This window comes from Heliangelus exortis, chromosome 25, assembly GCF_036169615.1.
Source record: "Heliangelus exortis chromosome 25, bHelExo1.hap1, whole genome shotgun sequence".
Taxonomy (NCBI): Eukaryota; Metazoa; Chordata; class Aves; order Apodiformes; family Trochilidae; genus Heliangelus; species Heliangelus exortis.
Window position 1 is genome coordinate 6,074,013 of NC_092446.1, and position 26,238 is coordinate 6,100,250.

Consider the following 26,238-nt stretch of genomic DNA (forward strand, 5'->3'; position numbering starts at 1 on the left):
AGGGCAGGATGGGGCCCTTTGCGGCGTGGGTGCTGAGCCCGCAGCCTGTGCTGACAAACAGGATTCCTCGACGGGAGCTGACTCAGCCCCAGTCCTTCCTCCCACCCCCCCTTCTCATTCCACAATCCCCCCCCCCCCCCCCCCCCCCCTCGCCCTCCCGGGGGTTTCCCAGCTTCCACATCCCCTTCCCAGGGAAGTCAGACCTATATATATCGCGCCGGCTCCGGGACACAACCCCTGTGGGAGGATTTGGGGGGGGTAGGGGTGGATTTAAGGTCTGAGTGGTGGGCAGGGTGCCCAGGGTTAGGGGGGGGGGATATGGAGGTGCTGGGGGACACACTGAGCTCCTCTCCCCACCCCCCAGGTTGGCAGCTCCAGGTTGAAGCTGTCCGGGAGAGCTGGGCCCCCCCCAGGCTCTGCTCCGAGCCCCTCCTAAGCACCCCCAGGCTCCCCCGGGTCCCCCGCACCCTCTCAGACCCCCCCCCGCGAGGGCTCTGCGGGGCCGCGGAGCTGCTGTGAGGGCAGAGGGGTCCGGAAAGTGCCCCCCCGGGACCGCGGTTCCCCCCGTGCCGGGACAAGGGTTTGGCCGAGGAGCCACTGGAGGAGCTCGGTGGCTAAGAAGGGATTTTGAGGACAGACGAAGCGATTTTGGTTAAAAAATGTTATCTGCACCCCCCGTGCCCCCCTTCCTTGGGGTTTTAACCCAAATGCCGATGTTTTGCCAGCTCGCGTTTGAAGGGAATGAACTCCCTCGGGAAGGCAGAGGCTGAGAGGGGCTCGGGCCCCCCCGCTGCGGTTGTGCCCCGTGGGGGGGTTGGGGACAGGGTCCGGGCGTCCCTTGTGGACAGGGAGCACCCACGGGTGGGGTCAGATCCATGGCAGGACAGGGGGACACCCATCGGGGGGTGGGGGTGCTGAGCTGGGGGTGAGACCCTGCCAGCACCCGCCCGGGACCACATCCTGCTCTTGCCACCTTCCCGCCCATTTGGCTGTGTCCCATGATTTCTCAATTTTTCTGAATTTTTAATATTTTTAATATTTTCCCACTTTTTTTTCCTCCCTCCCCGATTTACTTTTTGATCCTGATGCATTTTTATCCTCCCCCTTTTAATTTTAATTTCACCCCCCCAGTTTAATTTTAATTTAATTTTAAATTTTATTTTTCTCCCCTCGGCTCCATTTCTTCCCTGTGAACAAACACAATTTTTATTTTTTTCCTCCTTCTTTTTTACTTTTACCTTTCGCGATTTAATTCGGATTCGGGTTCGCTCTGTGATTCGGTTCCTTTACCCCTCCCCAGACCCCGCCCCCTCACGGACCCCGCCCCCTCAGACCCCGCCCCCTCACTGGCCACGCCCCGTTTGGCCCCGCCACCGCGCTGCGCCCTCTTCCCGCCGCCAGGGGACGCTCGTTTCCTCCCGGCGCCTCCGTCCGCCCTCACTTGCCCGGCGGCTGCGCGCTGACGTCATTACGCGCTGACGTCACGGCGGGGCCGGGCCCGTCGCCCAGCGCGGTGCCCGCAGTCAGCTCCGCAGCGTCGCGCGGTTCTGGAGCCTCTGCGGCCGGGACGGTCGGGCCCACTCTAGTCGAACCGGGTTCAGTCGAAGCGAACCGGAGGGTTCTCGCTTGCCCGCCGTGCTCCGCCTCGCCCGGTATCGCGGGCGGCCGCGGCCCGCGCCCCCGCCGCTGCTGCCGCCGCCTCCGTCTTCTCAGGATGTCGGTGCCGGAACCCTCCGGTGGCGAGGAGGTGAAGCAGGCCAAGGAGGTGGAGGACGCCGAGAAATATTCCTTTATGGCCACCGTCACCAAGGCCCCCAAGAAGGTACCGGTACCGGTTGGGACCGGCCCGGTTCCGGGGGAGCAACCCCCGGTTCGGGGTGGGGGTTGGACCCGGGAAGAGTGGGGGGGTGGTGGGAACGCTGGTCCAGTTTGGGGGGGGAGGCTGGGAACAGGGGGGGCTGTCCCCATTTAGAAAGGAGGAATCGGTACCGGCGAGGGGGAGCTGGTACTAGAGAGAGGGGTGGTACCAAACATTTGGGGCAGAGGGCCCGGCAGGAAATGCCGGCCCAGTTTGTGGTAGAATGGGCAGGAATTGGGTACTGGGGAGGTTGGGGGTCTATACTGGGGTGCAAGGGGCCCAGGGGGCTGGGCTGGGGGGAAGCTGGGGAGCAGAGGGGGGGGGGGGCTCGGCTGTGTCACGGGGGTGCCTGGGAGACAGGGTGACCCCGGGTGTGGGGAGCAGGGTGGGTCCTGGGGTGGGGGGGACAGAGGAGGGGGACCCCTGAAATAGGACGATGTGGCAGCAGGGAGCTGGGGATCCTGCTGTGGGGCTCTCTGAAGGGCAGCAGGAGGAAATCGGGGGTGTGGAGCACGGGGGCTGCTGGTGACACGGGTGGGAGCAGGTTTGGGGTTGGGGCAGAAGCTGCCAGAGCAGCCCTGGGCACTGGAGCTCTCCCAAGTCACCCCTTTACCCTTTCATCCCAAGAGCTCCTGACATCTTCTGGGGCTGCTCTGTGCTGGTGTCACCCTCGGGGGGTGTCCCCATGGCACTGGGGGTGGGTGGGTGCTGGCTGTGCCACCCTGGCAGGACCCCCAGTGACCTGGGTCACCAGCTCTGAGATGGGGGAGGATGTGGGGAACCCATGTTCCTGGCTTGTTGTGGACCTGCTGGGCTCACTGGTGTTCTGCTGAGGTCCTGGTTCTGCCTGCGAGGTGGAGTTGTGCTGCCCAGATCCCTGCAGGGACATCGTGTGCCCCCTGGAGTGGCAGGGAATGGGGATCTGCTCCTTGTCTGGGGGGTCTGTGCTGGGATTTAGGGGAGTGTCTGAGCCTGGTGGAGCTGTGGCTGAGGCTCCTCTCCTCACCCAGGCAGGGGCTGGAGGCTCTCCCTGTTTATCCAGGCTGTGGACATAGCCTGGAGGAAGGAGCAGAGGAATGTGGAGCTGGGATCTGTCTCTTCCAGCAGTGGCTCAGCACTTGGGGTTGTTTTTCCCTTTTCATGACCATTCTTTTCCTCCTAGTTGAGGAATTAATGGTGTTACTGCCTGGTCTGAGAGGGGAGTGAACTGATCCTGAAGCATCCTCCAGGGCAACAGCACATGTAGTGAGAAGGAAAGTGCTGGATGTATGAGGGAGATTGAGCAGAAGCAAAATTTGCTCGAGTTTAGTGGGGAGGGGATGTGGGATCACCCCCAATTCCCTGCTCTGCATTTCCTGGCTGGGTGCTGCCATGAAAGGTGCCCAGAGCCACCCAGGACGTTTGAGGCTGAGACCAGCAGCAGCCAGAGAGCTCTTCAGGGAGCTGTGATGCAGCTGAGGTCAAGGAACAGAAATGCTGGGGGCCACTCTTTTCCTTGCCTGGCTCGTTCCTGGGGCATGGTGGAGGATAAAAGAAGGAGGAAGGGAGTGTTGCCCTCCTGAGATAAGAACTGAGTGCCCCCAGCTCTGCAGCAGGATGGTAATGGAGCCATTAAAATGCTTTTCTGGCTGAAGGGAAGTGGTTTTTGTGCTCAGCTCCTGCCCCTGGAGCTCTGGGAGTGGTCAGAGAAGAAGATGGTTGGGAGAGAGCTGATTTCCTGGCATGGAGGTGGGGGAGATGGTGGCACTGCTGAAGCACCTCCTGCTCAGGCAGGGGTTCAGGCTCCTTGACCTTCCCCTCCTGCAGTTGGTGTGACTGAGGCCTTTGGGGAGGGCAGGAATGGGGCCAAGCTCAGTGCAGGCTCTGTCTCCTTCTTGCGACCTGCCTGCCACTCAAGAGCTTTTCAAAGAGGAGTCTGAACTCCTGCTGGGGCTCAGGGAAAGTGCCACTCTGCAGCAGAGGAGCTGGTGGCAGCCTGCTGCTGTCCTTGTCCCCAGCTGGGACCTGGGGACCATCTGGGATGTGGCTGTGGTATCGTGCTGGGGGCAGCTGTGCAGCCAGGCTGGGGATTGCTGATGGCTTTGCTCCCGCTCTTTAAGGTGAAGAAGTGAAACAGCAGGAGGTAAGAGATTAAATTTGATGAACTCTGGATTTGAGTTGGAGCTGATGCAGTTGAGGTGAGCAGAGCTGTAGCTTTTCTGCAGAAAGGGGGTGGTTTTCACCCAAGAGTTTGGGTTGCCTGGCTCTGCTGAAGCTCTACTTTTCACTGCAGTTTACAGGGAAATTGGGCTGTCAGCAAAATAAGCCCAGCCTTGGGCTGAGTGAGGTGGTTTTTTTGGCAGGGAGAGCTTTAAAGGCAGAGCTGAGAAATGTTTGAGCTTTCAGCTTTCTCCAGCTTGTGCCTTGATCCTGCCCGGGGAGATTTGGAAACATGGAGCCTCATGTCCTGCCCTTGCTAAGGGAATGTGACAGAGGGAGAGCTCAGGGGTGCAGCGTCTGCTCTTCCAGATCGCTCCCTGCCATCACCACTGCATCTGGGTGGCTGCTCCTCCACCCCCCAGGGCGGCCCTTGCTTTGCCAAATCCACCTCTTTCAGTCAGCAGAGCCCTAAAGTCCCCTCTGAACTGAGCTGTGGGTACCCTGGAGCGGGAAGGATGTGGCACACGCTCAGGGGGGACTTGGCAAGTGATGTCCCCATCTGTCACTTCACCTGTCCCCCCCTCCTCCCCCCCCCCCCCCCCCCCATTGTGTCTCTGAGTGGGGTTGGGTTTGGCTGCCCTGGGGGGCTCCTTCACACCTGGGTGGTGACAGACAGCAGGGGCTCTGCAGGCAGTTTGCTGGTTCATGCAGCACCCTGGGGGTGTGGATTCATTGGGTTAAAGCCTCTGATTTGCTTTGGGGGAGCCCCCCAGCCCCCCATGCCGTGAGGAGCTGGTGAGCCTGTGGCTGCTGTGTTTGGGTGGGGGCTGTGGCTCTGGGGGGCACCCAGAGGGGACCCCATGGTGAGGAGTGCTGATGCAGTGTGCTGCAGCTTTGCTGTGCTGTCCAGAGCTGGAGCTGGGTGCTGGTGGCAGGAGATGGGAGCAGGGGAAGGTGGAGAAGGGGGATGGAGCTGCTGTCCCTGGGGGGGGTTGGATGCCTTCTCCAGAGCATCCCTTCTGCTGCTGCAGAGCTGCTCTGCCTGAGTGCTGTCTGACCTTGCTGCAGTCTGCTGCTTCCCTACACAGCTCTTTCCCAGAGCCAGGTTTTCTGCCTCATTTTTCCCCAGTCCTGAGTCATCCAGGGTCCCTGCAGCTCTGCCAGGCTGGGTGCTAACAAACAAACAAACCAACCAACCAACCAACTACCTTCCCCTGGGGCTGCCAGGGCGCTGGGACTGCCCTTGGTGGTACTGACAGCTCCTGGAGTCGCTTGATTTTCTTCTCTCTTTAATTTCATCCCTCAGACTGGTCATAAATGCTCCTCTACCTTTGTCTGCTGGTCCAGGGCAGTGCCCACCACCTCCCTTCCTTGTTTCAGCCCAGCACTGTAACTTCATCTGCTTCCTTGCCCAAATCCTCTCTTCTTTTGCTTTCCCCCCCTCCTCTCCCTGCAGTTTTTTCCTTTCCATAAGAAGATGCTGGGATGAATTGAAGGGTTCATCCTCCTCTGTATGGACCTCCTGGGATGGGGTTGGGTGTAGGAGAAGCCCAAGGGGTGAGCAGGTTGTTGTGGTCAGATGGTCACAGCCTGACCCACGGGGAGGGCAAACCGTGAGGATGTTTGGAAAGGAGGTTTCCTGGGAGCAGCCAGGTCAGCTGTGCTGCTGTGTTAAGTGACAGAACCATAATTATTTCTGTTCTAAGTTGCTCTTGGGTCCTCATCACTTGGGCTTTTCTAGAGGGTCCATTGCTGCCCAGAACCTTGGCCTTGTCACCCAGCATGACTGCAAGGCCAGAAGGTGCTTAATGGAGTTCCTGAACTGGTGAGCAGGAGGAAGGGAGATTTCTGGGCTCTGATGGGCACAAACCATCTGCAACCAATGTGCCAGGACGTGGGGTTCTCCTTCTCTGTCCCCCTCCTGCAGTCCCTGAGGCAGGCTCGGGGGGATCTCTGCCCTTTGGAGATGGGGAAAGAGTTGGAGTTTCATTCTCCACAGTCTTTCCAACCATCTCTTAGCATTTTTTTTTGTTTGAGGATCCACTCACCTGAGCTGGGCTCCTTCTCCCTGCTGGGACCAACCTTTCCCCATGAGCACAGGTCTGGAGCACAGGAATTGTGACAGCAGAAGTGCTGTGTTTTCTTTAGACCTTTCCCAAAATGCAAGATGATCTCCTGCTAGGGCCTGGCCTGCCACAATACTTTCTTTGGGACCTGAACAGTTTTCACAGCCCTTTCCAGCTGAGGTTGGAGCCTCTGCTCCCTGCTGGGGCTGGAGGTTGGGATTTTTTTGCTCTGGAAATCATCACTTTCAGGCCAGGTTGGAGTAGATCCTTTTGGATAACCAACTGGTTTGTTGTGGGGCTTTGCAGATGAGGATCCTGTCCCTGTTGTTCCCTCTGAGGAGTGGGTGGGTGCCTTGTCCTGGGTGTTGGAGCAGGGGGAGGTGTGGGGCTGAAGGGATTTCCTCCTGCTAAGCTGTGTCTTTTATTGTCAGGAGTTTCCTGGTGTTTGCAGAGGACTTGTGTTTCCTGCTGAGCCCTTTGATCAGGGCTTGCTTATCTGGGGACTCTGGCTCACCTTCACTCAGCAGATGATGGTGACATTTGAGGTGACTGTCCCAGGTTCTGCTCCTGTCCCTGTGGTGCAGAGGACCTTGTGGGGATACTTCAGCAGAGCCTGACCCTGCTCTTCCTCAATTCCTTGGATCAGTGCAGGGCTGGGGGGCTGCTATAGGAGGGTTCTTCCACCAAGGAGGAACATCTTGGTACCATCTCAGCCTGGAGACTCTGATCAGAGCCCTGGGGACTTGGGGACAGCAGCCCCTGAACCTGGTCTGTGCTCTACCCTCCAGCCTCGAGCTGATCATCATCTGGGGACACTTCCCTGGCATTGATCCCCCTGCTACAGGGATCAGGGGCTCTGGGACACTCTGATTGATGGGCCTGAGAGAAAGCTGCCCCTCGGGAGCCTCCGAGGAAGCAGGAGCTGGAAGTTTGGGCTGCTCATGCCTTCAGGGGTCTGCTCTCAGCACATTGGGCTGCTTGTACTCTGAATTTTAATTACACTTCAGGATCAATACAGTGGCCTTGGTAACGAGCTCATTGCTGCTGCAGAATCTGTTTACTTCAGGTCGGTGACAGCCAAAGAACTCAGGTGGCCAAGGACATGATGTTCCAGCTTGTCAAACAGGCTGCATTGTGACTGGGGTGAGGCTCCTGGGAGATGGGGACAGCCCTGGAGCTGCCTGGCAGGACCCCAGCTCCATGCAGGAGCTGCTTTAATTCAGGAGCTGTGGTTTGGTCGTGGAATATACCAGAACTGGGGTTTATCCCAGGTGGGAACCTGCTTTATCCCCAAGGTGTTGGGCACAGGGAAGAGCTCCTTCCAACCTTCTGCAGGGACAGAGCCTGCCTGGCAAGGAGGCTCAGGGCTTCCTCAGGGCTGTGCTGTGCTGAAATTCATGTTTAGGTTTCCTCCTTCCAGATGGCCTGGAGTGAGGTTCAACCTGGGGCTGGTTTCCATCCCTCCTCCTCTCACCTCCCTGCAGAGAGCCCCAAATTTTGTGCATTCCTGCACTGTGGGGAGAGGCTCAGATCCAACCTGGGCATGTTTTGGAGTGAGAACATCTGGCCAAGCCCTGTTGACCTTGGAGCTGTCAGCTTCTTCTCCCTGTATTAACCAGCCCCTTCTCCAAATAATCTCTGAGCTTTCCACCCCCCAAATGACATCACTCCTTATCCCTCCCGTGGCTGCTGAAAGGGGCTTAGTGGCACCAAACCTTTGGTTTGCAGGAGGGAAGCAGTTCTGCTTCAAAATGAGGAGCTGGTGGCTGTGAGGAGGATGTATGGACAAGGGCCTGGAGGGATGGGATGAGGGGGAAGGGTTTCCAGCTGCAAGAGGGGAGATGGAGAGGAGATCTTGGGGAGAAATTGTTTGGTGTGAGGGTGCTGAGCCCCAGGTTTCCACCAGAAGCTGTGGCTGTCCCATCCCTGGCAGTGTTGAAGGTTGGATGGGGCTTGGAGCACCCTGAGCTGGTGGGAGGTGTCCCTGACCATGGTTGGAATTGGATCATCTTTAAGGTCCCTTCCAACCCAAACCATTCCATGGTAAGTCCAGGAAGCAAAGTTTGCCCATCCCTGTTGGGCTCCTGGGGTTAAGCTGGGAGTGCAGTGCCCTGAAGGATCCCAGGTGTTGTCCTTGCTCTGTCCCTGCCCTGGAGGAGATACCCTCTGGGGTAAAGCCCAGAGCAAGCTCTGGTTCCTGGAGTCCAAGGCCTCAAAGCCTTATCTGCTGCTGGGGAGCTTTCCCTCCACTCTTGCTGGAGGTGCCTTTAACCTCAGGGTGTTCATAAGGCAGTGCTTATTCCCCAGTTACTATTTAACAGCTGGGCACTCCAAATCACATTTCATATATTTAAATCCTACTTTTTGTTTATTTTTTTCCCCTTTAATTGGCGTTTACAGTGATTCTGTGCTGACTGAAATCTGAGGGTGGTTTCCAGCCTGTTAACCTTTCCTGGAGGCCCATTTCTTGCCTGGTGTTTCTTCTCTGACAAACTTTGGGATTCAGCTCACCATAAGCCATCAGCCCAGAAAACCAAGAGTGTCCTTGGCTGCATCAGGAGGAGCATGGCCAGGGGTTTTGTCCCCCTCTGGAGGTGAGGGATTGTCCCTCTCTGCTCTGCACTCCTGAGACCGCACCTGGGGTAACTCATAAAATTCTGGAGCCTCAGGAGGGACATGGAGGTGCTGAGGGTGTCCAGAGAAGGGACACGAGGATAATCAGAGGGCTGGAGCACCTCTGCTGTGAAGACACTGAGAGAGTTGGGGTTGTTCAATGTGGAGAGGAGAATGCTCCAAGGAGACCTCATTGTGGCCTTCCAGGGTCTGAAGGGGCTGCAAGAAAGCTGGGGAGGGACTTTTTAGGGTGTCAGTAGTGATAGGACGTGGGGGAATGGATTAAGACTAGAGGAGGGGAGATTTAGGTTGGATGTTAGGAAGAAGTTCTTCAACATGAGGTTGCCCAGACACTGGCAGAGGTTGCCCAGAGAGGTGGTGGAAGCCCCATCCATCCCTGGAAGTTTTTAAGTCCAGTGATTGATAGGGCTCAGAGAAATGTGAGCTGGTGGGAGGTGTCACTGCCCATGCAGGGGGGTTGGACCTGGATGATCTTAAAGGTCCCTTCCAACCCTGAAAACTTCCATGTGAAAGTCCTTGGATCTCCTCTTGTACTCACAGGAACTTGTTGGGTTCCACCCTCCCCTCCTCCCCCCCCCCCTCAGTTCTTTCCCCTTCTCTGATAGCAAGGGCTGGGCTGGTTTACTTTGCCAGGACCTCAGAGACCTTTATTTCCTTGTTGGGAATGGTGTAAAGGTTTCCAGGTAGAGATCTGGCTCTGGTTCCTGCTCTGGGAGGTGGCAGGGAGCAAAATCTGCCCTCTGAACCTCCTGGGAGTGAGAGGTACAGCCCCAAGCAGCACTGAGTGAGTGCTGAGCTGCTTCCATCCCCAAAGCAGCACCCCCAGCCACCTTCAGACTGTGGGGTCTGAATGAAACACTCAGAGGTTTCTTCTAAAGGTTTTGGGGAACCATCAGGAAGAAGTTCTCCTGCTGTAAAGGCCACACCTGGAGCAGAGGCAGTTCTTGCTCCTCCATATGACTTCTTTAACCTCAGGCTGTGCCATTCCTGGTTCTCCTGGAGCCCTTGGTGCTCTGCCAGGGGGTGTGGAGGATCCAGAAGATGGTGGGGATGGAGCCATAGGCATTGCTAATGCATCCCCCCCGCCCCCATCTGCCCCCAGCCTGGTGCTCTGCCTGGGGGGTGTTCTGCTGCTGAGCTGCTTTGAATTGGAAACCTGGATGGCTTGTGAGCTTGGCCACAGCCTTGTGTGACTTGGTGCAGGCACTTTGTCATCCAAGTGTGTGCTGGTTTGCTTGGCTGGAGGTAAAATGGGGTGGGTTAGGAGTCACATAGCCAAATCCACCCCAAAATGCTCCCTTTGGTGATGTTTTGGGGTGAGGACAGTGAGTGGTTGGGATGGGAGCCTTCCTGATCCCCAAGCCCCCATCCCAATCTTCCCGGTGCCTGATTTTAGACATAAGGAAGAAATTCCTTGGTGTGAGGGGGCTGAGCCCCAGGTTGCCCCTAGAAGCTGTTGCTGTCCCATCCCTGGCAATGTTGAAGGTTGGATGGGGCTTGGAGCACCCTGGGCTGAGGGAGGTGTCCCTGACCATTGCAGGGGTGGCACTGGGGGATATTTCCCACCCAAACCATACTGTGATTCTATGATTTTCATTTCCTGCCATCCTTATGGGACACTGGGATTCAGAAATCCCCCTTTAGGACTGGGTAAGCTCATGGGAGAGGAACTTTAAATCCATCCATGCTCAGCCCTGCTCCCTGTCCCTTGTCTTGACACCATTCTTTGGGAACAGGGGGTTGGCTCTCCCAGCCTGCAAGTGGAGCAGAGGGGATCTGAGGACAAGGGCAGCCAAGTCCTGAACAAACCAAGTGCCCTGGCACAGCCAGGACTGCTGCCAGCCCCGGGGCCAGCCTGGGAGAAGGACAGTCAGGCTTTGGGGTGGCTTCAGCCCTCGGTCCCAAACGTTGTCAGGAGGTTGTGGGTGGCTCTTGAAGGGCTCTTTTCTCCTGGGGTCCCTTCTCCAGGGAGGTGGCACAAGTGAAAGCTGCTGCTCGGCTCTTCAATTTATCCTAGAAGAGAAGAAAAGCCTCATGCTGGTGATTTTTCTTTTGTAAATCAGGGGATTAGAACCACTTGGCCTTTAGAAACACCCAAACCCATAAGCCTGTCAGGACCCAGCTCCTCAGGGGGGACCAGCACTGTTTGGAGGTGTCCATCTCCAGGTCTGCAAAACTCAGCCCTGGTGCAAGCCCCTGGGTTGGGTCTCAGATGGCTGCAGGGCTGGTGAGGAGGATGAGTGTGGGTTTGAGCTGTGAAAGCATTCCTCATCAGGCTGAATTTCCAGGAATGACAAAGAAACGATGAATTCTTAAACGACCAAAACTCATCAGGGCTGTCCTTGCCCTCCCAGCCCCTTCCAGAGAGTTTTTGTTGGGGAGGGGAGAGAAAATAGAGTGATCTGGCTGCCCCAAAGAGCCCTGAGCTCTGCTGCTGGCTTTCTACAGCCAAAGAACAGGTCCCAGGAGGGCAGAAGTGGATCCCAGGGACTTTTGTGCTTTCCAGGAGCTGCTCTGCTCCCATTCTGCTGTTTCTCCCTGGCTGTACTGTGTTGTCACATCCATGGTCCTGGTGGAGGAAACCTGGGAGGGTTTTGGGTGCTTCACTGCTTCCTTCTCATCTGTGATGTGCAGAGCCTCCCCTTGTCCCCACCAGGTTACTCCAGGACAGAAGTGTCAGGACACTTTATTTTTTTTTACACCCCTGTGGATGTGCCATCACTCATGTTGTTCTTAATACTGAAAAAGGAAAAAAAGAAAAAAGAAAAGAAAAAAAAAAAGGTTGCTAAGGCCAACCTGGTGATGCCACTCATGGAGATTCCCCTGAGCAACTGGGGGATTAGAAGCTTTTCTCTGTCACCTTCATGCAGCTGGAGAGCCCAGCACGGGGTGGGTGACAGAGGCAGCAGTCACACACAGCCCCCACTCACAGCCCCCATCTTCCTCCTCCTTCATCTTCCTCTCCGCTGGATGCTGTGTTAATTTGCCAGGTTCCACAGAGGGTCTGATGTGTGAAATGGTTCCTTTGAATTCTGCTCACAACCTTTACTGATAATTTTAGACAGGGGCAGCTTGTGCTAAGCCCTGGTAAAGCCCTGGCAGGGATTAACTGTGGTTAATTCAGCACTTGGTTTCTTCAGTGCTGATTTAGTTTGCCCCTGGAGCTCAAACCCAATGGTTCTAGAACTTTTCTCCCCTCAGGAGTGGGGCTGTGCCTCAGAGCTGGCTCAGCACTCATGGCCAAACCTCTGAAGGGGATTACAGCATCTGGGAAGTCACAGTTGTGGGGATTGCCCTCATTCCCCACCTCCTTCTTCCCATCACACCCCAAATGAGCTTTTCTCCCCCAGGCCCTCCAGGCACCACATTTCACTGCAGGGCAGAGCTCCTTGCTCAGCATTCTCCTGTCCTGGATGCTGTAAGCAGGGACAGACACCTGTCTGTATCCTGGTCTGGAGCAGCAAAGCTGGGTTATCCCTTTTTTTCCCCCCCCCCTTCCTGGCTTCACTTCTTCCCTGCAAATGTTTCCCTGAGATGGGGAAAATACCCCTGTTAACCCTTTAGGGTGTTTCTTGGGCCATGTTTCTACCCTCTGGTTTGGGAAGTTGTCAGAGGAAAAGGTGGGCACGAAGGGGTGAAAATCTTGTTCTGAGGTGATTGATTTCCCCCTCCTGGAAATGCTCCTGAGCAATACACAGCATGGAATGGAGGTGGCATCAACCTTTCTCAGGCTGTCTGGGGAGGATTGATCCCAGCCACAAACCTTGAGCAAATTCCAGCAATATCATTTCTTGGTTGGGAAACCACTGTGTGTGCCAGCACCCAAGGACATGGCTGTTACCTGCCTGGTGTTGCTGGAAGTGCTTTTCCATCTATTTATGTCCTGGTACCAGCTCTCCTGGTGGTTCTGGTGTCCTCCAGATCCTCCCTCTGCCCTCAAACCATTGCAAAACCAAACCAGCAAATTCCCATTTAGTGTTCCCGCTCCTTCCACTAATGCAAATTCAGGCAATTCACGTCAGGATGTGCTGGGAAGTCTGCTCTGGGAAGCTGATAACCCAGCTGAAGTGTAGCCAGGACCCAGGAGCTGGCTTAGAAAAAACCTTTCAGTGGCAGCACCCACAGAAATGCCTGGGATTCCTGGTGGGGTGTGGTGATGGACCCAGTCTGGTGCTGGTCTGGAGTCACCTCTGTCCCCAACCTTGGGCTGAGCACTGGGTTTTGTGTCCCTCTTTCCCCTCCTGAGCAGAAACCCAATGCTTTTCTTGACCCATCTCTCCCTGGCTCCATTTCACAGCCCCAACTGCTGCTGCTAACAGCCCCGACCCAAACTGTGCAGATTCCTCCTTTCTGGGATGGATCATCTCAACTAAGTGGTTTCATTCTTCTCCCCTTGAAAGCTCCTTCCCACATCAAAGCTTTTAGGGATGGTTGAGGCAAGGAAAACCCCTCCTTGGGGCCACTGGGGCCTGTCTCTTTCCATCAACTTGATTTCTTCAGGACCCTTCCCGAGGTCTCCTGGAGCTGCTTTGTGAATCCCACCCTCTGCCAGGATGTCTCATTCCTGTTAAGTGGCAAAATTAAATCCTGCCGTGGCAGGATCAGAGGGAAGAGGCATCTTTGTCAGTGTCTCCTGCATGGCAGCGTGCTGGGGAGGGAGGCATCAGCCCGGATTTGTTGGCTTTTTTCCTGATTCCCTTTCGTCTCCATTGCCTTTCTCTTGCAGAAGCACCAATAAGGTTTGGTTTGTTTGGGGTTTTTTGGTGTTTTTTCTTTGCTGAGTGCAGCAACTGAACAAGTTTGGGGCTATTTTCCCCTCTCCTCCTTTTGGCCCAACTTGACTTTGAGCTGGTGGTAGGTGTTGGAGCCTTTGGCCATGAAAGGCAGGAGGAGGGGTGGCTCTTTGAGGGCTTCTCTTACAATGGAAACATCTGGAAGGCAGAGGAGACCGAAAGGCGACGCAACATCAACTGCTTTTTTTTTTTCCTGTTGAAATGTTCTCTCTTGCTGAGGTTTGGTTTTTTTTTTTCCACTCTGCTTTTTAGTGTTGCTTTTGGAAGGAAGAGCTGTGTTTTTAACCTGAGGGATGCTCTGCTCCTGGAGAAGGGCACCAGGGATCTCACTGCTGTGTTTTTGGGTTGAAATCAGTTGGGATGGGATGGGGTTGGAGTCAGGATCAGGGGCTCTACTTGTGCAGGGCTTGGCTTGGGGGGGGCTGCAGGGTATCTGTGTCCTACAAGCAGTCCTTGGAGGAGCCTCAGGGAGCCAGCCATGGACTAAAGTGGGTGTTTCAAGCCTCACTGGGTGTCTTTGATTTTCGTTGTCAGGTGCTGGGCATAAAATCTGCCATAAGCTGGTGAGGAGGGGTTCAGGTGCTGGTGGCTGTAGCCACAGTTTGGTGACGCTCATTTCCCCGACTGCAGCAGTCAAGGGGGACTGAAGGGAAGAGCCACGGGGCTCATACAGCCTGGAAAAAACTGTAAGGAGTCCGTGCTGATTTAACACTTCTCTCCCTTTGCACTCCTCAGCAAATCCAGTTTGCAGATGACATGCTGGAGTTCACCAAGTTCCCCACCAAGACGGGACGCCGCTCCCTGTCCCGCTCCATCTCCCAGTCTTCCACTGACAGCTACAGCTCTGGTAGGTGCTGGGGTCCTTCTCCATGCCTGATCCTTCTCCTGAATCCAACCTTGCTGCTGCTGGGAACGTGCTGCTTGCATTACACCTTGGGATGCTCCATGCTGCTGTGTCGTACTTCGACATGGAGGGGATAATTCTGAGGGTTCCTGAAGCTCAGGTGTTGATTGGCATTAGCAACCATCAGTTGCTAATCAGTTGCTAACCCTAACTAACAGTTCTGGGTTGGTTTAGGGAGCGAGAGGGCAAAATTCCTTCTGGATGTCAGCTTTCCTCAGGAGACTTGTAGTTTGATCCACAAGTGTGAAATCTGGGAAGCGAAATGGAGCAGGAACCTGGAGGGTTGGAGGTCCTGGGGTAACACTCCTTCCTCTCCTGGCTTTAGCTGCCTCTTACACGGACAGCTCTGATGATGAGGTGTCCCCCCGAGAGAAACAGCAGACCAACTCCAAAGGCAGCAGCAATTTCTGTGTGAAGAACATCAAGCAGGCAGAGTTTGGACGCCGGGAGATCGAGATTGCTGAGCAAGGTGAAAGTGGAGCTTGGGGTTGTTGGGGGGCCTGTGGCTGGGAGACCAGGAGCTGAGCCATGGCAGTCCCCACAACTCCAGCCTTGGGTACCCTGTTTGCCCCCTGCTCCAAATCAGCAGGTTGTGTGGGGAAGATGTGACAGCAAACAGCTGGGGTGGCATCCATGCTCTGAAACCAGCAGGGCTCAGTGGTCTGGTGGCTTTGGATGAGAAACCTCCATGGGTGAGGATCTTGCAATGCCTTTGCTGACATGAAAACTGACAGTCCCAGCCCCTTCCCCTGGGAGCTGTGGGGAGCTGAGTTACCATTGCTAGTGGGGTGATTGGGTAACTTTGCTTGCAGGCTCCTTTTCTTACATGCATGCTGCCAGGGCCTTGGAAGGCAGATGATAATCCAGGCACATTTCAAGCAGCTCTTCTGAGCTGGGGCAGCACTGGTTTCATCTTCTTTAGGTGCTGTTCAGCTGCAGGGCTGGTGACTGTCCCTAGCTGAGCCACAGCAGATGTTTTCCTTGGGCAGTGCCTGTTCCAGAAATCTCTTGTGACAAATGACACTGGTAATTTGGTCCTCTTTTGGCTGGACCTCCCAGACCAGGGACAAGGAGTTTTCTCCCCTAATTGTGTAACAACTCTAGCAAAAACTCTAGGGCTGGATGTAGCCTGAAAGACCCCAGGAAGGAGAGCTGGTCTGACACAGAGGGGCCTCTCTGGGCTAAGCTGTCATTAAATCCTCTCTCTTACTTTTGCAGACATGTCTGCTCTGATTTCACTCAGGAAACGAGCTCAAGGGGAGAAGCCTTTGGCTGGAGCTAAAATTGTGGGCTGTACCCACATTACAGCACAGACTGCGGTGAGTGGGGGCTTATTTGGGGTGTCTGGGCTGTGAGAGACTATTTTTTTTCCCTCAGGGAACAAAAACTCTTCAGTTTCCCAGCTTTGGGAAATCAGGAGAATCACCTTCACTTTCCTGGAAACATCTTGGAGAAGTTCTGCCCCCTGTGCTGCCCCAGGGCAGTGGTTGCTGGAGTTGATCTCTGATGAGTTCCTTGCTGTCTGTTGCACCTGGGGGCCCTGTGCCCCCCTCAGGCTGCAGGACAGGCCCTGGAAGAGCCCCTGGAAGAGTCCCAGACTGGGCTGCTGGAGTCAGTAGCTTGGAGGTGGGTGCAGGAGTGCAGGGATTCAGGGATGCATGGATAAGGATTAAAGGCAGGTGAATGGATGGAGGACACCAGCTGTGGACAAAGAACTTGACCCTTGTGATCCCTCAAATTTATCCTGAGTATGAGGCCAATTTTGGTTACCTGGCTGGTCCATTCCTCCCCACAGGAGGGTCACAGGTGTCACCGCTTTCCTCCCTTTTGTTTATGTTTCCCAGAACCAAGCAGTGCCCTTGGTTCCCCACACCATTCTCCAACAGGAGCTATAACTATCGGGCATTCTCAGTCCTGGAACCAGACACCTCCTGCAAAACACTGCATTCATTTCAGCAAGTGCAGCTCCTTAGAGGAGAGTTGAACCCCAAATAAAAGAGGACTGAAAGCAAAGTGTCCCCTCTGCTGCAGGTGCTGATCGAGACGCTGTGTGCGCTGGGAGCACAGTGCCGGTGGTCTGCCTGTAACATCTATTCCACCCAGAACGAGGTGGCAGCTGCTTTGGCAGAAGCTGGTGAGTACAGCCAAGCCCTTCCTGCCCCTTCTGCCTCTCCTTTTTCCCCAGCTGGATGGATTTAAGGGAATGGCTTAGACCAAATAGCTCGCAGGGAGGGACAGCCAGGTTTGATCCTGTGGTTTGGTCTCCCCAGGGCCCTTTGGCCCTCTTGTTTAGGGCTTTCTTGAGTTGGCCAAGCAGGAGAGAGCTCTGCCAAGCTCAGCAGGTGCCAAGGATGCTCCTCTTCTTTTAGGTGTTGCTGTGTTTGCCTGGAAGGGGGAGTCAGAGGACGACTTCTGGTGGTGCATTGACCGCTGTGTTAACGTAGATGGCTGGCAGGCCAACATGGTAATGAGCCTTCTTCCAGCCCTCCTCTTCCTCTGGGGAGTGGCCACGGGGTGCTCCTCACCCTTTCTTCCCTGGGGCTGGTCCTGGGAGCCTGCTGGGGATCTGCTGGTGTTGCAAAGGCCTCTGAGCCCTCTTTAAAATGAGGCTCCTGGAGAAGAGCAGCCAGGGCTGGGTCAGTGACCACTGTGGGGGTTGTGGGAGCTGCAGAGGTGGTTGTGGTGTCTTCCTGATCTCAGCCTGTTCAGTTAGTGCTGCCTGTGGTCACATTTCCAGGCTGTAGAGCAATAGCAGGGGCAGAAAACGCTGTTAGGATCCATCAGGTCCATTCAGGGGGTAAGAAATCCTCTCTGGTTTTGGAGAAGCCTCTGAGTTGCTGGCAGCTAGGGGAACACAGGAGTCCTGGCTCCCAGGCCTCTGCCCAGACAGCCCTCTGATTCTCTGCATCTCATTTTGCCCCATCCTGTCCTCCCCAAGTGCTTTTTTCACTGGAGGGACTGACTGCTCCATGTTCTTCCTTGCCTGTTCTCTAGATCCTGGATGATGGTGGGGACCTCACCCACTGGGTTTATAAGAAATATCCCAATGTATTCAAGAAGATCCGAGGGATTGTGGAGGAGAGTGTGACTGGTGTGCACAGGTAGGAGGTCTGGGAAGGCTGATCTGGAGATCACAATCATGGAATGGTTTGGGTTGGGAGGGACCTTAAAGCCCACCCAGTGCCACCCCTGCCATGGTCAGGGACACCTCCCCCAGCCCAGGGTGCTCCAAGCCCCATCCAACCTTCAACACTGCCAGGGATGGGGCAGCCACAGCTTCTGGGGGCAACCTGGGGCTCAGCACCTCACACCAAACAATTTCTTCCTCATCTCCAACCTCAATCTCCCCTCTCCCAGTTTAAATCCATTCCCCCTCATCCCCCTCCAAGTCTCAAGTCCCTCCCCAGCTTTCCTGGAGCCCCTTCAGGCACTGGAAGGTGCTCTAAGGTCTCCCCATTGCAGCCTTCTCTTCTCCAGACTGAACACCCTCAACTCTCTCCCCCAGCAGCTCCAGGGCCACCTCTGGACTCAATCCAACACTTCCCTGTCCTTCCTCCCTTGGGGACTCCAGCACTCAGCAGGAGGGGGAGCAGAAGATCTCATCTGTGTCCTGTCCCTCCTTTTTCAGGCTGTACCAGCTCTCCAAGGCAGGGAAGCTCTGTGTCCCGGCCATGAACGTCAACGACTCCGTTACCAAACAGAAATTTGATAATTTGTATTGCTGCCGGGAATCCATCCTGGATGGGTGAGTCCAGCCTTCCTCCTCATCCCTGTCTTCATTCTCCCAGTGGTGGATATGGCTCTTCCCCCCTGGCTGGGTGCTGGCAGGACCTGGTATTGGGGGGCTGATCTGCCAGCGGAGGTGTGCGCTTGACTAATCCCAACACAGGTCTCTCTCTGTCCCCCAGCCTGAAGAGGACCACGGATGTGATGTTTGGAGGGAAGCAAGTGGTGGTTTGTGGTTATGGGGAGGTGAGTTTCAGCAGCAGCAGTCGGTGGGGGTAGGGGTCAGCCTCCCCCCAAGCCACTCTGCCCCTCAGCTCAGTGTCCTTGCTTCTTCCCTGGGCAAAGACCATGTGTGTCCTTGCTAGAGGAGCAGAGCCATCCTGGTGAGTGCTTACCGGGGAGAGCTTGCTAGAACCTGCTGGGAGGCTGGAGAACAAGCACCAGCTTTTCCAGTTTGTCTGCAGATTAGCTGGGCTGCAAATACAACAGTTGCTGGGAGTGCTGGCCTGAATTTTAACTTCCCATGGGTGCTCCCATCTGTTGTCCCTGGCCTGAGTTCAGCATCCAGCCTGGCTCTCACCCAGCCTGTGGCAGAGGAGGTGGAGGAGCAGGCTGCATCTCCTTGGTGGATAATGCTTTGGCAAGAGGGAATCAATCCACCAACTTGTAAATGAATCTGTCCTGGAAGAGCACAGAGCTGGGGGCTGACACCTTCCCTCCATCTCTGCACTGTCTGTGGGGGTGTTTATCTTCCTGCTCTGTAAAAGGGACCTGGCAGTAGCTGCAAATGTTCTTCCCAGCAGGAACATGCTTCCTAATTTATTTAGACACCAGTGGAGCTCAGCTCTGCTTGACCAAGAGGCTGTGCTGGCTCTGGCCCACGTGCTCCAGGGTGGTGTCTGAATCTCTAGCCATGAGATGTGCTGGGTGGCTGCAGTCTCCAGGGCTTCTCCTGAGTTTTTCTGGACTGCCTCAAAGCAAATGAGTCCTTCCACCCTCACTGCTTTTCCCTTTTCATGGGGGTTGGAGTTGGGCTTTTGGCATGGGGGTGTAGTGAGAGGACAAGGGGAAATGGTTTCAAACTTTAAGAGGGGAAATTTAAGTTGGACAGTAGGAAAAAATTGTTTCCTGTCAGGGGGGTGGGATGCTGGAACAGGTTGCCCAAGGAAGCTGTGGCTGCTGCCCCAACCCTGGCAGTGTTGGATGGTGGGAGGTGTCCCTGCCCATGCAGGGGGTTGGATCTGGATGAGCTATGAGGTCCCCTCCAACCCAAACCATTCTATAAATCTATGTTTCTTGCCTGGCAGTATCCTGCTGGTCAGAAAATGGTGCTGAGCACAAATGCATGCAGGTTATCCAAGTGTTAATGTGGATAAGTGGTGTGGAGAACCAAAACTGCACTTTAATTTGATCAGAGAAGAGGCAGAGGTGCTGTTCCAGGAGTTTTGCTCTCCTCTGAGCTGATGTGGGGAGTGTGGGATGGAGGACCAGGGCAGGACAGCTTTGGATGCCAAAAAACCCCCCAAGTTTTAAAGGCGGGGGGGGCGGGGATGCAGGCTCACCCAGACTGGGGTTCATCTCAGGGAGCTCAGAAGGGCTCCTGGGGGCTGGGTGGGCTTTGAGGTATTTTATTTTTGGAACCCCCCTGCCAGCTGGAGGGTTGGTGGCCCTGGGAGGGAGCTGGGCTTGCAGTACAGGTGCCACTCAGCAGGCACATGGCTGAGCTGCTCCAGATGGTGGGGATGAGCATCTGGGACAGGTTGGGGCTGTGTTAGGGAGGGGGTTGTAGGTCCCAGTGTGTCCTGTGTTCATCTCATTGCCTTGGCAGGTTGGCAAGGGGTGCTGTGCTGCTCTGAAGGCCCTGGGAGCCATTGTCTATGTCACAGAGATCGACCCCATATGTGCTCTCCAAGCCTGGTAAGATGGGATGTGTTGCTTCTCTTTACCACAGCTGCCCTTAAACCTCCCAGGAGGATCTGGGAGGAACATCCATCCTGTGATGGAGAAGGGCTGGGGTGCCTGCACCTTGGGAAGGCTCCTGGAGGTTTGTGCAGAGCTGGCTGAATGCTCCAGAAATCCCTCAGCTCCTTCAGCTTTTGGGAGAGCAGCTTTGACTCTGCATCCTTTGCACAGCCCCTCCTGATGCCCCGGGGGTGTGGGAGCACAGCCTGGCTGCTCTGTGAGCAAGGAGGGGCAGAGAGGGAACAGGTTTCTCCTCCTCATCGTGGTCCCTCTCCCTCTTTTGTTTTTTCCCAGCATGGATGGCTTTCGGGTGGTGAAGCTGAGTGAGGTGATCCGTCAGGTGGATGTTGTCATCACCTGCACAGGTAGGGCTGGAGAAGGTGGTGGCTGAGCCTTGGGACATGTTGGGAAGGAGCAGCCCCTTCCCAAGGGCGTATCTCAGGGGCAGAGAACACTTGACTGCCATGTGCTGTTCATTTACAGCACCAATAGCTGTGCTCTGCCAGAGCTTTTCCTCCTACCCCCTGCCCAGTCTCCTGTTTGGCCACAGTCCCCCTCAGCCTCCGGGAGGAGGGACATCCCAGCCACTTGTCCCAAGTCTATGTTGGGGTCTCCTGGAGCCTGGTTAACTCATAGGATGAAAGTTCATGGATTTCTCTGTTGTCACATCCTGCTGGAAGTTTTGAGGTTGTTTGGTCTGGAGAAGAGGAGGCTGAGAGGAGACCTTAGAGCTCTCTTCAGCTGCCTCAAGGGAGGTTGGAGTGAAGAGAGAAAAAGCCTCTGCTCCTGAGGGATGGGATAGGAGCAGAGGGAATGGATGGAAGCTGTGCCAGGGGAGGGTTAGCCTGATGTTAGGAAATATTTTGTCACTCAGAGGGTTTTCAGGCATTGGAATGGCCCAGGACAGTGGTGGAGTCACCATCCCTGGAGGCATTTAAAAGGCATTTGGAGCTGGTCCTTAGGGACAGGGTTTAATAGTGAGATGATGGTGTTGGTCACAGGTTGGACTGGATGAGCTTAGAGGTCTCTTCCAACCTCAACATTCTGTGATTCTCTGCTCATTTGATGTTGCCCCGAGCTGACTCAAGAGCAGGGCAGGAGAAGTTGGAGGCTTCCACTTTGTATTCCCACTTTCTTGGGGGTTCACCCATGGCCTCTCCCCAGGAAACAAGAACGTGGTGACCAGAGAACATCTGGATAGGATGAAGAACAGCTGCATCGTGTGCAACATGGGCCACTCCAACACTGAGATTGATGTGGTGAGTCCCAAACCCCTCCACACACCTCACTCTGCTCCCACCAGCACTCCAACCTCTCCCTCCTCCTCCTCCTCTTGCAGACCAGCCTCCGGACCCCCGAGCTGACCTGGGAGCGAGTCCGCTCCCAAGTGGACCATGTCATCTGGCCAGATGGGAAAAGGGTGGTGCTTCTGGCTGAGGTGGGTTTGGGTCTCTCTTTGGGAAACCACTGAGCTTGGAACAGAGATTTTGACCAGGTGGAAAGGTGCTCCCTCTTGCTGGGCTATATTTTGGACTTGGATATTTAAAGCTGTGAAAAGAGGAAGATGTGGAAATCCTCCTGTGGGAGGAGGCTGATGTCAGAAAAGATGAAGGGAGGCAACATGTACTCTGGATTTCCCATTTAGCCAGCCAACAAGTGGGTGATTAGAGGATGCTGAAATCCATCCTCAGGTGCAGTGTAAAGCAAGGCAGAGCTCAGGAAAGGGTTTCCTGACTTGTTTCTTGTTTTATTTTCCCTTTATTGAGGCAGGGGAGGTCCCACATACCCGTCTGGCTCTGTTCTCTCCAGCCTGGAGCTGTCCCTGTCAGCCAAACACAGTTTGCTTCTGCTTTTGGGCAAGGTGGTTCCTCTTCCCACTGGCAGGAGGAGGGAATGGCTCCACAATGTTTCCTGCCTTAAAGCTCAGGCTTAGAGTGGAAACTGAGGCAGAGTTTGAAGACTCAGCTCACATAGGTGGCCCTGGAATCAACTGTGCTGTGGTTGTCCCCCGCCCCAGGGTGGGAGTGGAGCTGAATCCCATCTGGAGACTCCATTTGGTTTGGCTTTGGGGACAGTTCAGCTCTTTGTAATATTCTGCTGTCCCCTAGGGCCGACTTCTCAACCTGAGCTGCTCCACAGTTCCCACCTTTGTCCTCTCCATCACAGCCACCACTCAGGTCTGTATGCTTGCAGGATCGGGGTGCCAGGGGTGGGGGAAGCTCTGGGGGGGGGCTTGCATGATCCTTGGGGTGGGGATGGTTTGGGAGAAGCTGGAAACACACTGCTGGATGGGTCCTTGGGGTGGCAGAGCAAGGCTTTGTTTTTTATTTGGATTTCTGCATCACCAACCCCCCCCTTCTCCTTCAATGAGTTTTGGGGATCTGGAGACCAGTGGTTAAGATGCTCCCCAGCACCAGCTTGGGTCTTGCACTGTTTGTCCTGACTGCCTCTCTAAAGGAAAGGAGGATTAAATTTGCCTCTGCTCTGCCCTCAGCAGTCAGTCCTGGCTGCATGAGGAGTTGTGATCAGTGAGAGATGGAAGAAACCTTCTGGAAGCCTGGAGGGAACTGCTGCCTGGCTGGGGACAGCCCTGGTGGGGCAGGACACCCCCTTAAGGGTGGGGAATGAGAGCTGCTCCTCTCTCCTCCATCCCCATGTTCTGGTTTTCTCTGGGGTGTTAAACCCAGGTGCTGCAGCTGGGTGGTAGCTCATCTCTCAGCTCTCTGCTCCTCCCTCAGTGGTGATGGAGACCCTGGAGAGGGAGATACCTCCTGAAGAGGGATGCACCAGAGGGGGGGATCCTTTCCTTCAAAGCATTTTGGAAGCCATGGAATCATTCCACTTGGAAAAGACCTCTGAGACCCAAACCCCAATGCTGATCCCCTCCCTCAGGATCCCAAATCCTCATCCCTGCTGCCAGGAGCTATTGTGGATGTCCATCCTGCCCAGGTTGGTGGCTGTCCCTGATGTCCCTCTTGTCTCTGCAGGCTCTGGCTCTGATTGAGCTCTACAATGCTCCCGAGGGCCGTTACAAGCAGGACGTGTACCTGCTGCCCAAGAAGATGGGTGAGTGAAAACAACCCCCGTGGACCTATCCAGGGTGAAGGCAGCCCCCCTGTGGACTTATCCCCCAGGCTGCCAGGGGCTGGTGGGTTTGGATACCAGGAGAAACTCAAACCTGAGCTGGAATAAACTTCCAGCAAGAGGATGGGTCCGTGGGAAGCCATCAGGGGGCAGCAGCCTCAAAACACATGGAGGCGGTTTGATTTCTTTTCTCTGCTGCTGGCCTTGATCCCACAGCCCTCCTGCTTAGAGGGTTGGTTTGTTTTACTTTTTTTTCCATGCAGCCCTTGTGCCTTTTGGTGCACATCCAGCCTTGCTCAGCACCAGACCTTGGGCTCACCTCTGTCCTGGGTTATTCTGACACTGAATCCATAGTACTGGATGGCAAGGACTGCCTGGCCTGAGCCTGCTGCTCCAACCCTTTTCCTACCAGGTGGTGAGTCCCTACATCACCCCTGATCCCTTTTTTCCTCTCCCTTTTCCCAGATGAGTACGTTGCCAGTTTGCACTTGCCCTCGTTTGACGCTCACCTGACGGAGCTGTCAGACGATCAGGCCAAGTACCTGGGACTCAACAAAAATGGACCTTTCAAACCCAATTACTACAGGTCAGTGCTGGCCAGGGCTGGGGGCTGCATCTGCCGACCCAGCAAGTGCTGCTGGAGGCATCTCCTTGCACTTGGGGACAGCAGCAGCTCCCAGGAGCTGTCCCCAAGCACCCACAGCCTCACTATCCCCTCCCTTCTCTTTTAGATACTGATGGACCATACCCATGAAGGACCAGACCACACAAGACAACATTAAGAGAGATTATTTTTAAAGATCCTTTTTATTTTGGTTTTTTTTTGTTTGTTTTTTTTTAAACCCAAACAGAAGTACCTGTTTTTACATTTATCAATGTGATTTTAAGATCATTTTTGTCGTTGTTTTTTTTTTCCTTTTGGTTTCACCCTTTTTTTTTTTTTTTTTTTGTGCTCACATCTCTGTCTGATCTTGGCAGACAACCTGGGCTTTGCTTCTCGCTTTCCTGTGGAAGAAGCCACTGGTGGTTCCCAGCCCTGGCTCCTGGGGAGGTTTTCCCTTTCCTGATGTGTCAAGGGCACTTCATTCCTGCAGCAATGTGGTGTTCTTTTTTATTTTTTAATTATTCTTTCTTTTTTCCCCACCTTCCCAGCCCATGTTAGTCTCAGCCGAGATCCCTATGGCTACGGAGATGCTGTTTTACCTTACCTTACGTTTCTTTCTTTGTGTGTGTTATCTGCAACTTCTAAATTGCCTTAAAAGAGCCCAGTTTTAGCTGCTAGAGCAACGCTCGGAGCGCTGCTTGGGAGCAGAGTGGCGTCTGGTGGCCACCTCGCAGATAGGTGACAGTCCCTGAGCCCTGGCCAAGGTCCCTGTGCCCGAGGTGGCCCAGGTTAGGTGGGGGGGGTTCACTGTTTCAGGGTGCTAATCAGAATTTTGGATGAGGGTCGCCTACCCAGCATTATCTTCATCTCTCCTAGGTTGTTGTTTTTTTGGTTTTTTTTTTTTAGCTAAACTGCACCTTAATTGTTAAACATTTTTTTGTTGTTGTTTTGTTTTTTTGGTGGTGTTTTTTCTTTTTTTCCCCCCTTCTTGATCCTTACAGAGCTGTTTTGAAGGGAGGGGGAAGCAGCAGGGATGTGGCTGAGCTCACTGCATCCCAGTGGCCCCATCTCCCCCCAGGGGGTGGTTTGAAGGGTATCTGAGGTTCTGTTGGGGTTTTTGGGGTGCCGTTTCACTTTTTTCTTTCAAGAGGGAATGCAGAAATGAGCCTTTCCCCTCCCCTCAGCTCCCCCTCACTGCCCCAGCCCTTCCCTGCCCTCCTCCAGCACCTTTCCATCACCTCCTTCATCCCTTCCCCTGACGTCCTTCTCTTCTACATCTCTTGCAGCTTGTCCCAGGACAGGGTGGTGATGGTGGGAAGCTCCCTACAACCCAATGAGGTTTCTCTTGGCATTAAATTTTTTTTTTTTTTTCATCCTCCTCAAATTGCTTCTTTCTCCCCAGAGCACAGAGGAGGGGAGGAGGATCCCCACTGCCAGCACCTCCTGGTACATGGATCATGGAGATGTTGTGCTACCCGAGGCTGCTCCTTCCCCTCCAGCTGCCCCATCCCAGGGGCTGGGGATGCCTTTTGGGTGCTCCCCAGGACTCTGCAGGGTTTTGGGGGGTGCAAAGCTTCTTCTTGGGATGGGGAGGAAGATGGGGACGGATGCTCATGGCTTTGCTCACCCTCCTCTTTTCCCCTCCTCTTTTCCTCTCCTGCTTTTTCCCACCCTGCCCACCCTTCTCCTGGGCTGGTGCTGCCCCACTCTCCCCAGGGTATTTTTTGGGTCTTCTGCTTTGTGGGGACCCCTCCATCATTCCTCAAAGTTCAGGAGGTACTCGAGGGAGGTGGGATGGGTGGCTGCAAAGAGGAGGGAGGGGGTGTTCCCCCTTCCCTGGGGGACACCCCTGTGCAGTCACAGTCCCCCCCCTCCTGTCCCTGTGTGGGGTCACAGCTCAGTGTGAGCCAGGGAAGGGGTTTGGGGGAGCCCACAGGGGGGTGGTGATGGCAGCGCCGGGGCTGGGAGGGAGAGGTTTATTTTGTATATGAATGATTTTTAATGAATGCAATATTAATCCTTGCAGATGAGCAATAAAATCGTTAAAGTCTAATTAAACTATAAGGAAAAAAACCCAAGTGCTGGCCCTGGTGAGCAGTTTGTTTGGAAGAGCAAGAGAATGCCGTCCCTGGGGCGCTTCTGAGTTGAGTCTGGGTTCTTGGTACTCTCCAGACGGGCTTTGGGCACCACGGGGCCCCTGTGGCTGCTCCAGGGTCCCCAGTTTGGTGCCCCAACCCCTCCAGGGCCCCACGGCTGGGGCCTGATCCCCTCTAAGTTTAAACCCCACCAGGTCGCTCTGTCTGGTTCCACTCTCAGCCCCACTAGGCCCCGTCTTTAGGGCTCTGGATTCCACCCTAAATCACAGGATTTGAAGCTCCATCTGTCCCCGACCCCTCAGCCCGGGCTCTGCCCCTTCCTGCCTCTCCCAACATGGCGGCCTCCAGGGCCGGGAGTGCGGAAGTGCCGCT

At 55.0% G+C, this 26,238-nt stretch overlaps 1 protein-coding gene across 2 annotated transcripts; it reads left to right on the plus strand.

Moving 5' to 3' along the window:
- The first annotated feature begins 1,483 nt into the window (after positions 1 to 1,483).
- AHCYL1 (adenosylhomocysteinase like 1) lies at positions 1,484 to 24,670 on the plus strand. 2 transcript variants are annotated; one of them, XM_071768575.1, is made up of 17 exons: positions 1,484 to 1,822; positions 14,226 to 14,337; positions 14,720 to 14,863; positions 15,613 to 15,713; positions 16,426 to 16,528; positions 16,764 to 16,858; positions 17,389 to 17,495; positions 18,023 to 18,139; positions 18,303 to 18,366; positions 19,949 to 20,037; positions 20,377 to 20,447; positions 21,247 to 21,341; positions 21,422 to 21,520; positions 22,191 to 22,259; positions 23,070 to 23,148; positions 23,632 to 23,752; positions 23,898 to 24,670. In XM_071768575.1, the coding sequence occupies exons 1-17, from the start codon at positions 1,715 to 1,717 to the stop codon at positions 23,902 to 23,904; spliced, it is 1,581 nt and encodes a 526-aa protein (XP_071624676.1). In that variant the 5' UTR covers positions 1,484 to 1,714; the 3' UTR covers positions 23,905 to 24,670. The 2 variants fall into 2 exon arrangements, with proteins under 2 accessions (XP_071624676.1, XP_071624677.1); XM_071768576.1 differs by lacking the exon at positions 14,720 to 14,863 and having other exon boundaries at positions 1,535 to 1,822.
- The last annotated feature ends 1,568 nt before the right edge of the window (positions 24,671 to 26,238 follow it).